We start from the raw sequence: 14,767 nt of genomic DNA on the forward strand, positions 1-14,767 counted from the left end.
AGTAAATTTAGCCTACTTTTGCTAAAAGAGAAAATATGGACTAGTGATAGTGCCTTGAATAATATCGGCTTTTTTCATTCATGTTATGGGTATTTTTATACAAAGGAAATTTTTTTTTGCCTGTTGAAAATTAAAGTTTACTGACGTAGCCATAAAAAAATGTTGCTTTATTTATCTGACCGTATTGGAATGTATTTGTTAGGTTTTCAGTCAATTAAATTTGGTTCAATAAACAATATGTGGTCATTTTTAAAATTTTCAATGAACATTCGATCAGTCCGGCCCTCGGCTTGCAGCAAAAATTTTTATCTGGCCCTCCGTCCATTTGACTTTGACACCCCTGGAATAGAGCATCTATTTAATCTACAGTGCAGAGCCCATTACCTGCCCCCTCGTCCCAGGCGTCGGCGGGCCAGACCCTGGCATCGTCGCGGTACAGTGAGCGTGGTGAGACTGTAGCAGTACCGGGAATGTGCCAGGCCACCCTCCCAGCCTGGGGACCAAGGCCACGCCCCGACACGATCCTGATGAGCCTGAAAGGGCGCGCGCGCGCGCACACACACACACACACACACACACACACACACACACACACACACACACACACACAATTTTCATCTCACAAAGCTCAACAATGACGACCATCTGTATGACACTCACAGCGTAATACTGGCAGCCTGCCTTCCTTCGAAAAGCGTAGGCGCCGTCCGGGTCATTCTCCTCCTCTGCTTCCGAAGAGCCTGAATGAAGCTGTGGGCGCCAAAAAAGTACGTTCTGAGTGACTTCTGCTCTTCTCTTCTGTGGCTCCAAGCAGCCTTTAGATGGCCCCAGACAACAACAATGGGCAACCTAGTACCTGAGGCTCTTCATCTGAGCTAGGGAAGTCATACTGGTTCAGGTCCTTGGCGTTGAAGACTGCCGGACCTTGGTGGTGCGCAGCGCTGATTGACAGCGGAAGAGCTTTCTGTTTCTTCTCGTATTTCCTCTTCTGCCGAGGGACTTCCGTCTTCTCGGACTTCAGGAGGAATGCAGAAGTACAGGTTCATCCCCAAGACTACTACCAAGAGCCCCAATACAGACTTTGGCGACCATGCACTCACCTTGGACTTGTAGTCCTTGTGGTCCATGTGGTACTGGTTGGTGAGTGGCACCAGCGGAATGATTTGCGGTCTCACCAGTGCCCGCTCTGCTAGTACCTCAGCCAGGACCTCACCACCGTAGTCTGACATGACATTCCTGAAGAAACCACAGCAATGAAATAATATGCATCCAAGTACATAGTGTACAAATAAATTTCACAATTCTGTCGCCATTTAATTCTGTTATGTTGCTGCCAGGTCAATTTAATACAGGCATGTGTGCGCACATGCCAAAACGTGGACATTCCATTCACCTAAATGTCGAAAATGGACATGGGGTTTTTCATAAGACAGCAAGACTATATGTGACAACTAGTTCTTCAATGGTTTATAAAAAGAAACAGACTATGCTTAGACTACAGTAATTTTAACACATTTTGATTATCATCTGTTATGCCAAACTAAACATTTTTAAGACGTGTGGCATATTTGAGAATTCCGCATGCTTTCAGGCCTTTGTTTTAGCCAATCCGAGAATGACTACAACTTTTTACAACACCGTCTTATCACATTAGGTCAATAGAAAACAACAGATCAGAAACCTCAATTAACTAGGCATGATGAATTGAATATGGACAAGAATAAGACTCCTATGATCCCCAACAGGAGGAGGTTTTTTAAAAGACAATCAAATTCTTATGTTAAAACACAGCACACACACATACAAATCACACACACACAAAAAAAAAAACAACAAACTGTGTCCGTAGAACTGTCAATGGCAGATTTGTGGCTTTGAAAACGTTTTTAAAGACGGCGTTATCATAATTGGCCAATGGAATGTGATCAATCAGGTTTAGTTTACTGACCTCTTCTCAAAAATCTCCAGTGTGAGGTGCAGCAGTTCTCGCTTGCTCTTCTCCCTCCTTTTGATCATCTCCAGAATGGTGACAGCCCGGCTCAGATCCCTGCGGAGTTTCAGCATCTTCTCGTACGACGCCTCGTCGTTCTTGCGGTTCTGTCATCAGAATGTTGAGCAATGCTCAATGAGTATCGAAATTAAAAATCTTTTACGACGCCGGCTGAGATGACCCACCTTCCTGGTCTGCATCTTCTCTGTGCGCCTCCTGAAGGCCACGTAGGGGTCGCTGGTGCTGGAGCCGTCGCGCTTCTCCTGCTTGATGATGTTGATAAGCGAGTGCGCCTTGCTGTTTTTCCTCTTGCGGCTCCAGTAGTCAAACACCTCCTTGATGAGCTCATCGTCCTCCTTGAGCAGCAGCTTGGCCTCGGGGAGACTCACCAGCTTAAGTGCAAACGCAGTTGACCCCCCCCCGACTTAGCCACTTATCCGCTGGAAGGAGTACAATGCCAGACGTTTTCAAGTCGACAAACCTGCTGCCCGCTGCCTTTCTCCAGCCGGTCAATCATCTCCTCAAATTGCAGCAGGCTGATCTCCATCTTTTTTTTCAATTTGGCGACAAAGACGTCGTCATCCGAGTCCAGGTCGTAGTCCGGCTGCTCCGTGTCCAGGCTAAAAGCTGAATGAGGAGGAAAGCACAACAATTATCATCAACATACAGATATATGGACTAAAACTGTGACTCCAATGGGGTCGCAGTATGCCGTGGGAGATCACCGGGGACCTTGTATACAAGAAAAAACATGATGTACGCACCTTTCCAACCTCACATTTAAGAGTAAAATAACCGTGGGAATGTGTGGTACTTCATTTTAACTACTCGGCTGATTTATGCACATTTTTCTTGCTTTAGTGCCGTTGCTGAGGCGTAGAGATGATGGCAATGGCGTATGAGTTATAGAATATGAAACAGATGCTTTTGATGCCCTGATGTTTTGTTTTTTTGGTCAGCGGAGTATAGGTGGGCATTTTTCTCTTGCGGTGTTAACCCAATTCAGGTATTGACCACATTCCTTGTCTGTACTTGTCAAAATACGAACGGTGACGGCTATGATGCATGCTAATTTTAATCTTTTGTTTTCACTGTTTGTTATTGTGTGATTGATTTTTACCTCTTGGACAGCGCTTTGTATGCTAAATCAGCATTGAGGATGTTTGCTGCAAGCACTATTTATCACTACTCTACCTCACCGACAATAACTGACCCCCTTTTCTACCGTTGGCCACAATGCAACGTCAGCGTCTACAAAGCCATTATGAACTAAAAACAACTATTGTGCAGCTAGAATAATTTGGCAGCATTAAGTCCACTGATCATATTAAGTTTTCAAATAATCGAATGTCAGGCTTTGTAAAGTACAGTGGGCACTGTATGGTGTAGACAGAGCAGTATTTGAGTCTTGTTCATATACTATTTAGGGCAAAGCACTTATTTTTCGGGAAATACATGGGATGTGAACTGGCCGTGAAAAAAAATTAACATTGAATCAGAGTTTTCTGATCAAATCACAGACTTTTATAGCGTGTACAGTCTTTACCGTTTGCAAACATGAACACCTGACTGGAGAGATGAACTCTCTGGACAATTTCGCGCTGGCTAGGATGAGGCTGGTATAACACAAAGCAGGTGGATTTAAAATGATGACGTATTAAGTACAAGAAGTAAATACTACTCCAATAGTTGTCATTGCCAAGCAGATTGCTAACAGCTCGGCATGATCTAAATTACATTTCAAATTGAGAGCCACCGAGGGAAGGCAGGACAAGTGTGACTTTTTTTTAAACAATAAGGCTAGCCAGCAGAGAAGCGTGTCACCCATCAAACTCACACACTAACGTCACCGCAGAATCAGCACTTTCACTTTGACTAACACGTGACAGCTCTTACAACATGCCACAAAACAAACAGACCGGCTAATGCAGTTCTGCGAGTAACTCCTTCAAGCTCATTATTTCATTTACCATTTTTATCAGATGTACCTTATCTCATACCCGCTGAGGTGAAAACCCGCTAATAGGACCCAGTTAAATCAAACGCGACCAATTCCCGCCCCCTCTGCCCCCACCTCCAATCGGACACTACTTACGCTGTAGGTGAATGAGCTGCTTTGGCATCTTGTAATCTCCGGGGTACAGCGATTCATAGTAGGTGATGTTGCTTTCCGCCTCCGGAACTGGGATGACCATATTGTCCCGCTTCTCGCCGTAGACCTGCTGTGCTGAGATGGCCCGTTGGAGGTGATGTTCCTACATGAACACCAGTGGACTTGTGTTAGCAACTTCACATCACTTCCAGTTCTGTTCTTACACTGGTCGACACTGCCTGCTTCAGTGATAAATTAAGGTCACACTAACACTCATTAAAGTTCAGTATGTAGTCGCAAAAATGACAAAAGCATGTTTGCAACATACAGCATAAAGTCCTTGGCTTAAAATTCAAAACCTTTTTTTTTTTTTTTAATTATTTGAAGGTTTGGTAAGTTTGGTAGAACCAGCCATGGACAAAAAAGCTAAGCCTGCGCAGTATTTTGCACATCTTTTCAGCCTGTTCATCCCACATGAAGAGGTCCTTGATTATCATCCATAATATATGATAAATGACAAGCATTTCGACTTGGCAACTGTGACGGGGCCAGAAGGTGGACCGGTTCCCCTGTTTGGCCAAGATGTGCAGCCATTAACTGGCAGTCCCAGCGGCAAGCACATTGAGCAAAAGATTGTTGAAATAATAAAATTAAAGCTTTATGTAGCTATATGTGCCATGTCTATAAATACAACATGTGTTAATCGCCAAATATGATATATCTTTAGGAAGGCATGTGTGTCTAAAGATACACAAGAGAGTAGCCAGTGATTTTGAAACGAGTTTTGTTGACACTTGGGCACCCAGCTGCCATCTCTCTCACATATTTTTTTCGGAGGAAAACTGTTTACATTTCGTCCTGCGGTTACCGTTGTCGTCGAAAGTGTGGGTGGATCCAGGACAAGCTAAATGAGTGAGTGAGATTGTATGAATGAAATGAAAGCCGGGGTCGGCCATGCTCGCATTTGCCCTTTCTCAAGTCATGTTTTTTCTGGAAATCATATGAGGGCTATTCCCTTGTAAATCACTACCACCCGTCAAAAAAAGAAAGAAACAAACAAACATTGATTTCAATGACATTTTCTGTACTTGTTGATAGTGATGGCACAACCACAAATCTGAAATTTTAGGTCTATCGGAGCAGTGGTTTGGGAAGCAAGGCCCACCAAATTTTAATTTAATTTGTTTATCAAAATTGCTGCTAAACAAATTATTTAAAAGTCTGAAACACGATTGTTTTATAGATTGTGAGAGATTACATTTCATGAAAAATATTCAGGTCACATGATCCACAAGGTCAATTTCAAGATCAAATTACAGGTCAAAATGTGAAGTTACGAAAATATTCACCAATACTCTGAATGACAGCAGACTGATTCCTCGAATTCTCCTTTCAATACCCGTTTTGAAAATTGACCTAGCAGTTCCTGAGATGTCAGGATTCAAAGGAAGGCGGACACGCTCCCTTTTTGCTGAACTTATTAAAATTTGCTGAGACGTAGCTCCCAAAGCGCTGCTGACTGACCTAAAATTTGAGATTTGTGCCATCACTATTAGCAAGTACAACAAGATTCCTTAAAAATCAAAGGCCGCTTGGTTAAACCCACTAGGCGATATGACATATTAGCAGCAAAGTCAGTTACTCGTTCTCAAATAACCTCACTGTGTTCTACTCAGTTCAGAAAGAGTGCACAGCGCATACACCTTCATGCTGCAGACAGACGAAACGCAAGCTGCGCGACCACCGGTAAACATTTTGAAATAAAAAGCTGAACAAAATGTTCAGCGCACCACAAGGTTGGCTGAAACAGCGATTACTTTGTCTTTAAAATGTGAACACTTCGGACCTTGAAAAGCACCAACTCCGAGCTATAGAACATACCGATTACAAAAATCCATTTAAGACAATTTTAAAGAATGAGGTTATTTTTTCCCCCCCGGATGGCATCCTGGTCACATCTCATAAGCCTCCGCATTTTCCGTTGGAAATACGCCTAGCTGGCATGCATAGTAGAGTCCATTGGTGTTGAGAATGTACTTCACTACGTCACACGCAGCAGCAGAACAACCAGAGAGAGTCACAGAGAGCTTGGTGAAGTAACAACAATGTGGGACAATATCATCACGGTGTGTGGAACTGAAAGGTATACAACATAGTCAGCTTCCAAAAGTGGCCGCGACTGGGCCAAAAAGGAGCATAAAATGGGGAGCAAGAAAGTTGGCATATTTGGTGAGTTTATTGACTTGCTTACAACTGTTGAACTGAAAGTCACTAGACTTATTAACAATGTTCAAACTTTGTTCAACTGTCTGAGGAGGAGCCCCACCTCTTCTCCACTTGAAGCAACCCCTATGTAGTGCCCCCGCTAATAAAGGCACGCGAGACACACAGGGTAACAAAATATTTTGTTATTGATCTGAACCTTACAAGATTGTCTGTCTTGCACACACTGCTGGTGCTCTACACTCATAGTACCTAATGTTTGACAGTGGACAGGGCATATGACACATCGGCAACTGGTTGTGTGTTGCAAAGAAGCAATTAAACAGAAAGAAAGCAGCCAAATCACACTTCCTGATTCAAACTAAATCTTTCATTTTAAACATAAATATGTTGACGGTCTGCATTTTTGGATTACCGAAGTAGTTGATGGAATAATCTAAAAACGCTAACTTTGTGACAGCCCAACACTACAGCGTGACAGAATTATAAAATGTCACAGCCCACAGCGCGCTGATACCAACCACGCATGAAACTAATTCACTATCACCCCTCCACTTCACCCCCCTTCATGCATATAGGCTAGCATACCGCGGTATCCCCAAAGCACCATGCATACACACACACACAAACACATATATGGACACGATCAAACAGCCTTGAGCAAAAAGAGCTGACAGCCAAACCAATCATGAGTGTTTGTTTACTTGGCAGGGTGTCTTGCTATTGGCTGGCGTACAAATGCGCTCGGGCGGTAGCGAACGGTCGCAATTTACAATCACAATGGCGTCCCGAAATATCCTCGCAGAACTGAACGCATCCATCATGATCCCAGATGCGGCTAGTCACACTTAGCGTGACGGACAGCCTTGGGGATGAGGGGGTTTAAGCTCGTCTGCTGGAGTTCCTGCTGCTTCAGGAGCGCACACCGCACAAGGCGCTGCATGAATAAACGTGGGAAAGTGTGACCAAAATGCTGTTAAGTTGATTTTTAGCCGTACAGGCAATAGACTAGACGAGAAAAATGGTCAACATCAACAGATACTAATCTAACCCTCCAACACATTTAAACATTAAAATCTTGATTTTGGTTTGATATATTAAATACAAATCAAACACGAGAGGGGGTGATTAAAAAAAAACTGACAAACTTTATAAACAGGCACTATACGCATCAAAACTTAAGATCGCTCATTGCCTCACAGTCTGAAGTGACAAAGTAGGAAAAACATGCGACTGCACGTTGTCGCCGAACACTTTTAATATAACGTCCTCCGCTCCCACTGCATTGCGAGGCAGAACCGAAAGGTTTCATTCATTTAAACTGCAACAACATATATTATTAGTATTTTTTCTTTTTAAGTTATCGGTGTCAGCCATACAGCAGTAAATCAGTTGTCGTTACCGGTTGAAATTTATCATATGGCTAAGAAAAATAAATAACTGGAACAAATCATTATTCTAATTTCAAACATGGATTAACAATTACTTTGTAGAGAGAAAATTGGTGGAGAGCAACAAAGGGCCGATTGCACTACTGTGAGGTGATATGCACATTTTCTTAATGTTTGTGAAGCTGCCTTATGTTTCTCTCAAATATTAACAAAAGAGTCATTTGTGGCAACGTACAACATCAACATCAGCCTTTCAGAAACGTAACCACAGAGCATTTTACTCTCCGCCATCATTTTCAATCACTTGGAGCACTGACATTGCAGTCAGCAGTGGTGTGCTAAATGATAAGAGATTCGTGCTTGAGTTACTTTATTCTATCATCTGTTGAAAACTCACTGTTGCATCACTGCAAAAAGTAAGCTACAGACAGACAAAAAAAAAAAAAAAAAAAAAAAACGACGTTCGCTCTCCTGGCCTGACCAATCAAACCAAGACTAAACTATCTTATGTTAGTGTAACACTTGGATTGGGTGTAAATTGATTAGTAAGGCCTGGTGATGAAACGCTCAGATGCCAGCTTGTGCGACACTGGCTTTGAAGCCTGACAAAGTCACAAGTCACCCGTATCGGTCTATCCGTAACTGATTCTAAACACACACACACACACACACACACACACACACACGCACACACACACACACACACACACACACACACACACAATAATATGAGACTTGGTACCCATCCCTAATGAAAATACTTTTTACTTGACAGGTGGCACTGTACTTCAGAAGTGTAAAGCCATGTTATCCTCTCAGAGAAAAAAAAAATCTGATTAATACAAACTGAGGCAGTAACTGAAACATCAACAAAGCTTAAGTGAGTGACCATTAAGGTTTTACTGAGTGGTTGAGTGAAACAGTGCATTTAAGGTCAAAACCGTTTTGACCTTTTCGGTATCCCCCCCCCCCCCCCAAAAATATGCATGTGTGTGTGTGTGTGTACATGGCCTCATTTCTTTAGATGACAGCTTGTCAGTCATCCATGTGCCAACCCCAGCAATCGGCCCAATACAGTGTCAGCTGTTAAAGACCCACTTTCCGCAATGGTGACATGTGCCACATTCCAGCTAAGTCAAGGTCAGTGTGTGTGTGTGTGTGTGTGTGTCTCAGATGCCAGTGGATCTCCACCAGGACCACAGACAGCGCGCTCACTTTCAAGCCCACTTCCAAGCCAAGCATAAACGCCATAAAAGACACGGTGGCGATCCAACAACAAACACACGATAACCACGTGCGGAGCCACTGTCTCTTTTACAGAACCACGACTAAGGTCACCCAAAACAAAACAAAACGAAAAAATGCACACTACACAACCACAAGATAAACATGACAATCTAGACTCACTGCAATCAGTATTTTTACACCGAGTGCGAGGACAAGGCTTCCAATACAGATGTTAACCTCACTTATCAACCAACACCGCTCAGAAAGAAAAAACAAAAAAAACAACATTTCATTTTCACTTGCAAAGTGTACCCGAACCTGCTAGTGTAAACATGGCAGCTGCATGAACAAACAGCAACCAGTCTTAATTACAAGACATGATACTGGGTCTGGCATCAGTGCATCCCTTCATGACATTGGTGGCTACATTTACATGCAGCGAATAACCCTTTCCAAACCCAAATGTTGCCAACTACTAGGAAAAAGTAACAAGTGTAGCGTATTCACCCCCACGGAAGCTGTGATTACTGATTCAGGAGCAAGACCGCAACATGTTTAGCAGGCAGGCAGGCAGGCAGCAGTAGCCAGCCAAAGCTTGTGACTAAATTTGCAAAAGCTCAACGACCCGACTGCAGATGACATTCGCAGCCCAGCGAAGATCTTCGGGATGGTCTTCATCGTTCAATTATCGGAAAAAAACTTGTGATGTGAGCCACAAATCATGTCAAGATGCTCACGCGCACACTAATGCCGATGTCAGACCACACAAATGTAGCCGGATGTTGAACCGACAGGCGTTTTGCAGGCTAACAAGAGACTAGTAGCCGATTTTGGATTGTCTTGACGTGTCATAGCCTCTGTAATGTGACATAAGTCAATGATTGGTAGTCTGGGACGCTTCACGACAATGAAAGTCTGGCATGTCAGAATAGGGGTACGTGTTCTACATCTTCCTTAAATCGGTTCTTTGGCAAAACAGTGCCCCGCTACTGATGACGAAAGACCGGACGTGGCTCACACAATCACAAATATAGTGTAGAGTATTTTTAAAATGACTAACAAAAGGGGAAATAATGGAAAATATAGGTCACATTTCAACCCAAGCTACGTTTGCTAACTGCAAAGCTAGTAGCTGATTAGCAAACATGGTGTCAAACAAATTCATTACCCCAAGTTCTTTTTGGAGAACTTGGACAGTTCGTACTACCCTCGCCCCACTGTTTTATCTCAAGACCAATACGGCAAATCATAAAATCACACCAAGTTGCTTCAGACCAGGTCTGCAGCGATCAAACATTGATACGATTAATTGTTCTGTCACACATCCAATCAATTAATCAAACAAACTGGTTAGTATGTCCGCCTATCACAGTGCAGAGGCCAAGGGTTGAAATCCTGGTTCCCGGCCTTGCTGTGTGGATTTTGCATGTTCGCCTCGCCTGTGTGGGGTATTCTACTGGTACTCCGGTTTCCTTCCACATTCCAAGAAAATGCATGGAAATTTAATTGATCACCCGAAAAGAAATGGTGTCCAAACTTTGGCCCGGGGGACATTTGCGGCTCACCATCCATTGTCAGCATCCAGCGACATGACAAAATGGATAATACAAAAAAATTACACTTGACATGAGCCACAGTGTGAGTTAAAAAGTTGAAGGTGGGCAGAGTGAGAAGGGAGAGTGTACTGTAGAACTTGTTGCTATATTCAAAGATACAAATAAACCAGCAATGATAAAAAGAACAAGTCATCTTCAAAACACTGCGGTGAATAAAGATAATCACATTTTAGGGGCAAAAATAGTTTCCTCCACTTTGAGCTCAATGGCTGATTTATGAAGACATCACAATGATGATCCTCACGTAGCGGAAAACCTTACTACAGTTGTTTCTTTTTTTTGGTTCTGAATGTGGAGATGGGATTTGCTGCTGTTAAGCGCAGAGCTGGCTCTATTCTGTGAGATTGAAGGCTGTTGGCCACCCCAAAAATTTTGAAAAATAAAATATTTTCACGAACACCTTTAACAGAAAATTAATGAAATTAACTAGACTATAAAAACAATATATAACTGCTTTCTTGACTAACTTTAGCTGTTTCAAAAAGTTGACGAATTTTAAAATGGCGCTTTCATCCTTACAGTTTTCTGTGTGCGGCCCTCAAACGAAAAAGTTTGTCCCGAGGTATGATTGTGAGTGTGAATGGTTGTTAATCAATGTGCCCTGCAATTGGCTGGCAACCAGTTGAGGGTGTACCCGCCCTACCTCCAGAAGACCGTTTGGGATATGCTGCGGCACGCCCGCAACCCTTGTGAGGATTAAGCGGTTCCGAAAATGGATGGATGGATGATTAAACAACCAAACGTGTGCATTAAGTGTGACTTTGAATATGTGTGCCATTAAAAGGTTGCGCCTGGCTTGTTAATGGGTCTCAGCAAAAGAGTGTGAAGTTGGTTGTTGTGAACTGGAGCAAGCAGCCGGAGCTTAACTAGCTAAACACTGAGTGGCCAGTCTGTGTCAATATGCTACCCATGCATTTATTATGTTAATTTCACAAAGCAGTAAAAAGTGCACTGAGGTTCCATGTCGATCCATGATCACTTGTGGGGTTGCTAATGACCCCCAAGAAAAAAATCTCATAAAGCCTGCCCTGTGAGCCTCACACCGAGGGCAAACATTTGCGTTTTGGCCCAGCTTTTTACCATATTTGATTATGTAACAGAGTTCCAGCTGAGCAAGCGACAGTGGCAACCCACCGACCCCATTCCCACCAAGCTCGCTTTGACTACCCCTTCACCGCCTCCTGGGCGCCACGTGCTCGCCAGCCGGTCTACAGACCTGCTGTGCCATTTGACACACTGAACCCCTGACACCGAGCAGGCAGACAGTCAATCAAAAAGAAAAAAAAAAAAGTGAGCAGTGGTAGTTGTAATTGGACCTGCACATTGGCCTGACACTCATGAGTCACCTGCACATTCAGCATCCTTCAGAGGGTGCAAAGGAAGAGAATCAAAAACCCACTTTGTTACGCAAGTGTAAAATTGGATGTAAACAAGACTACCACTGGGAGGCATGCAGTGGCGCCATAGATACTAGATCAAACAGGTTTTGGGGCATCGAAAACACTAAAAATACACTTAAAGCCACTCAGCATGTTTATCAAGTGTCTTTGACAGCTTCCCGCTAAAAACAATCACAAGAAAGCAACAGCAGTGTGGATATATGGACATAAACGTCATCATTAAGTCACTCGTATTGCTAAAAAGTAACCAAAACACGTTACTAAACGATGATTACGCTTATGTCTGCAAAAATAATGTGACTAAATATGCTCCTGTAAATTATGACATCCCCCTGTTGCAAAAGTTTTGCAATTAAAGTATTTTACATGTAACAATAAATTTCCCTCATTTTATTAAGATGACCAAAATACAAATCAATAAACAACTGCTAAATAATCACCCAAATACTTATCACTGTGAACTATGGCTACCTTTACTTTGACAAAAATGTGACATTCAAACCCCTTTCATTAGGCTGAAGCTAAATTAAAAATTCATATCACTGTAAATTATGCTCCCCGCCCTCCATATAGTTATAATACACATACAAAATACAAAAACTGCATTAAAAAAAAAACATACAATACACACACTATAAATACAGACCCCCTTAACCCCCCCCAAATGCATAAAATTTTAATATATGGTATCACTTACTGCCAAAGGAGACCAAAACACACCACCATGAACTCCAACATACCTCATATTGATAAATAATGCAACCAAGATATTAAAAATTGCTTACGGCATAATGCTCTGCACGTGGAAAGCAGTGCAAACTCAATGCCCAATAATTAACAGTGTGGCAGTTTCAATCAAAAGCCAGTATTATAATCTAACAGTATTTGAAAAGTCTTACAATGACACTCCCAGGACAAGTACCAAACAGTCTGGTTCAGGTTATAAATAACACTAAAAAATACCAGATCCCGATAAAAATGGAGGCGGCACAGTGACCAACTGGTTAGCACGTCGGCCCCGCAGTGCCGAAGTACACGGTTCAATTCCCCGGCTCCAGCCTTGCTGTGTCGAGTTTGCATGATCTCCCCATGCCTGCGTGGGTTTTCTCCGGGTACTCCTCCCACATTACAAAAACATGCATGGCAGGCTAATAAAGCACTCTAAATCATCCATGGGCGTGATTGTGAGCGAGAATGGTTGTTCATCTGTGTCTGTGCCTTGCGACCGGCTGGCAACCAGTTCAGGGTGCACCCCACCTACTGCCCGAAGAGAGCTGGGATAGGTTCTAGCACGCCCGCGACCCTCGTTTGTGAGGATAAGCGGATTAGAAAATAGGTAAAAACTGACCCACATACACATCTCCGTAACCCATGACATCATTCATGTTGCTGAAAACCTGTGACTAAAATATATATCACAATAAATGATTGCCCTATATTACTAGTGTGAGCTAAGTACACCTAGTAAATTATGACACCTCTCATACTGCTACACAGTCACCCAAACAGACCACTAAAAATAACAATACAACATTCCCGATACGAGTAACAACGGACCCAAACAAGTATAAAACTGTGACTTCCCTCGTATTACTAAATAATTTGCGTGCAAACTATTAGAACTGACTCACAGTTCACGTACTACAATCACAACAGTGGATCACTACTTGGGTATCAGTATCAATAAAAAGCCAACATCTGAAATAATAACTGTTTATTTTGTGTCGACTCTTGTATCCAAGTCTCCAAACGTTTAGGTTAATCTCGCGGAGAATAAAAAGACCAAAACACACATGGCCAATGCGAACATGTTGGAAACCAAAGTGCCGAAGCTAGCTAGCTGGCATCCAGTTGTCCCAAGCGAGGCGTGCGTGCCGTGTTGACATTCCCCTCGGGCGCCCCCTGCCGCTCTCCCCTCACCACTACGCCAACACAAGGCCCCGAGACAAAATGTCCGCCGCGCCGAAGTCACATGATCCCTTTGTACTCGGAAAACGGCTTCACGCTCAAATTTCCACCGAAAAGCCGATAAATGTATCCGAAATGGACACAGCGCGTCCCCAGGTTGCCCAAAACGTAACTCAAGCACGGAAAAACGCCGTTTGTGGCTCAAAATCGTCGTGTTTCAGTCAGGAAAAAAACGGGCGGCCATTTTGTGAGGGCTTGCGCAGAACATAAAGGAAGGCGACTGTGATGGTGGAAAAACGAGCATAAAGCACATTTTTAAAATTACATGGTGGAATAAAAGAAAGCCTACCGATTCCTCCTCCTTCTCCATGCCCGTCGGCATTTGTGGCACGGCCCTGTTAATGGACGCATACTCGTGCAGGTCGGGTAAATCCTCACAACGGAAGACGGGCAGCGGCTTGGTGGCGTCCAGCGCCCGCGCCCGAAACGACAATTTACTCATTTTGATGCTTTCCAGGTCCCCCCTCTCACAAATAATGTCTCTCCGAGCTCCTAAGATTCACCGCGGTGACGAGTGAAGCTTTCATGGATGATTCTGGGGCGGCCAACTCTGACGTTTTTTTTTTTTTTTTTTTTGTAAGCTTGTCAAGCGCTAAGGTAGGGCGTCGCCAGCCCGGAGCCGCCGTGTGATGTGGTGGGGGTGGAGGCCCGGATGTCGGTCGCTGAGTGTCGGCCTGCGTTTTCCCGGCGCTCCGATTCCCCTCCGCGTTGGCGGCTCAGTGCGCCATGGGCAACATGGCGGACATTTAAAAGTGTTTTGGCGTGTTTTTGCTCAGCTCGGTCGAGCCCTCCTCCCCTCCTTCCCCCTCACTAGCCTCCTTAGCCTTCCCACCACCACTCCCTCCCTCCCTCCATCCTCC

The 14,767-nt window shown here is 43.6% G+C and overlaps 1 protein-coding gene and 1 long non-coding RNA gene across 3 annotated transcripts in view; one reads left to right on the forward strand and one right to left on the reverse strand.

The window, feature by feature from the left end:
• LOC109529502 (enhancer of polycomb homolog 1-like) overlaps nucleotides 1-14,767 on the reverse strand; it is a 25,329-nt gene that overhangs the window by 6,500 nt on the left and 4,062 nt on the right. The window contains exons 1-9 of one of the 2 annotated variants that reach the window (XM_019892901.1): nucleotides 14,197-14,757; nucleotides 4,086-4,245; nucleotides 2,472-2,617; nucleotides 2,176-2,382; nucleotides 1,949-2,097; nucleotides 1,101-1,236; nucleotides 857-1,015; nucleotides 661-750; nucleotides 385-533 (exon numbers count right to left, since the gene is read on the reverse strand). In XM_019892901.1, coding sequence (XP_019748460.1) covers nucleotides 385-533; nucleotides 661-750; nucleotides 857-1,015; nucleotides 1,101-1,236; nucleotides 1,949-2,097; nucleotides 2,176-2,382; nucleotides 2,472-2,617; nucleotides 4,086-4,245; nucleotides 14,197-14,349 — 1,349 coding nt within the window. In that variant the 5' untranslated portion in view covers nucleotides 14,350-14,757. Of the gene's footprint in view, nucleotides 1-384; nucleotides 534-660; nucleotides 751-856; nucleotides 1,016-1,100; nucleotides 1,237-1,948; nucleotides 2,098-2,175; nucleotides 2,383-2,471; nucleotides 2,618-4,085; nucleotides 4,246-14,196; nucleotides 14,758-14,767 lie in introns of those variants that run through there. The other variant, XM_019892902.1, reaches the window with a different exon arrangement.
• Nucleotides 11,304-12,416, forward strand: LOC109529543 (uncharacterized). Its single transcript, XR_002170858.1, has 2 exons — nucleotides 11,304-11,366; nucleotides 11,401-12,416. It is a non-coding gene; the product is annotated as an uncharacterized LOC109529543 (long non-coding RNA).

Source organism: Hippocampus comes, unplaced genomic scaffold (assembly GCF_001891065.2).
Source record: "Hippocampus comes isolate QL1 unplaced genomic scaffold, H_comes_QL1_v1.1 scaffold255, whole genome shotgun sequence".
In the NCBI taxonomy this organism is placed as follows: Eukaryota; Metazoa; Chordata; class Actinopteri; order Syngnathiformes; family Syngnathidae; genus Hippocampus; species Hippocampus comes.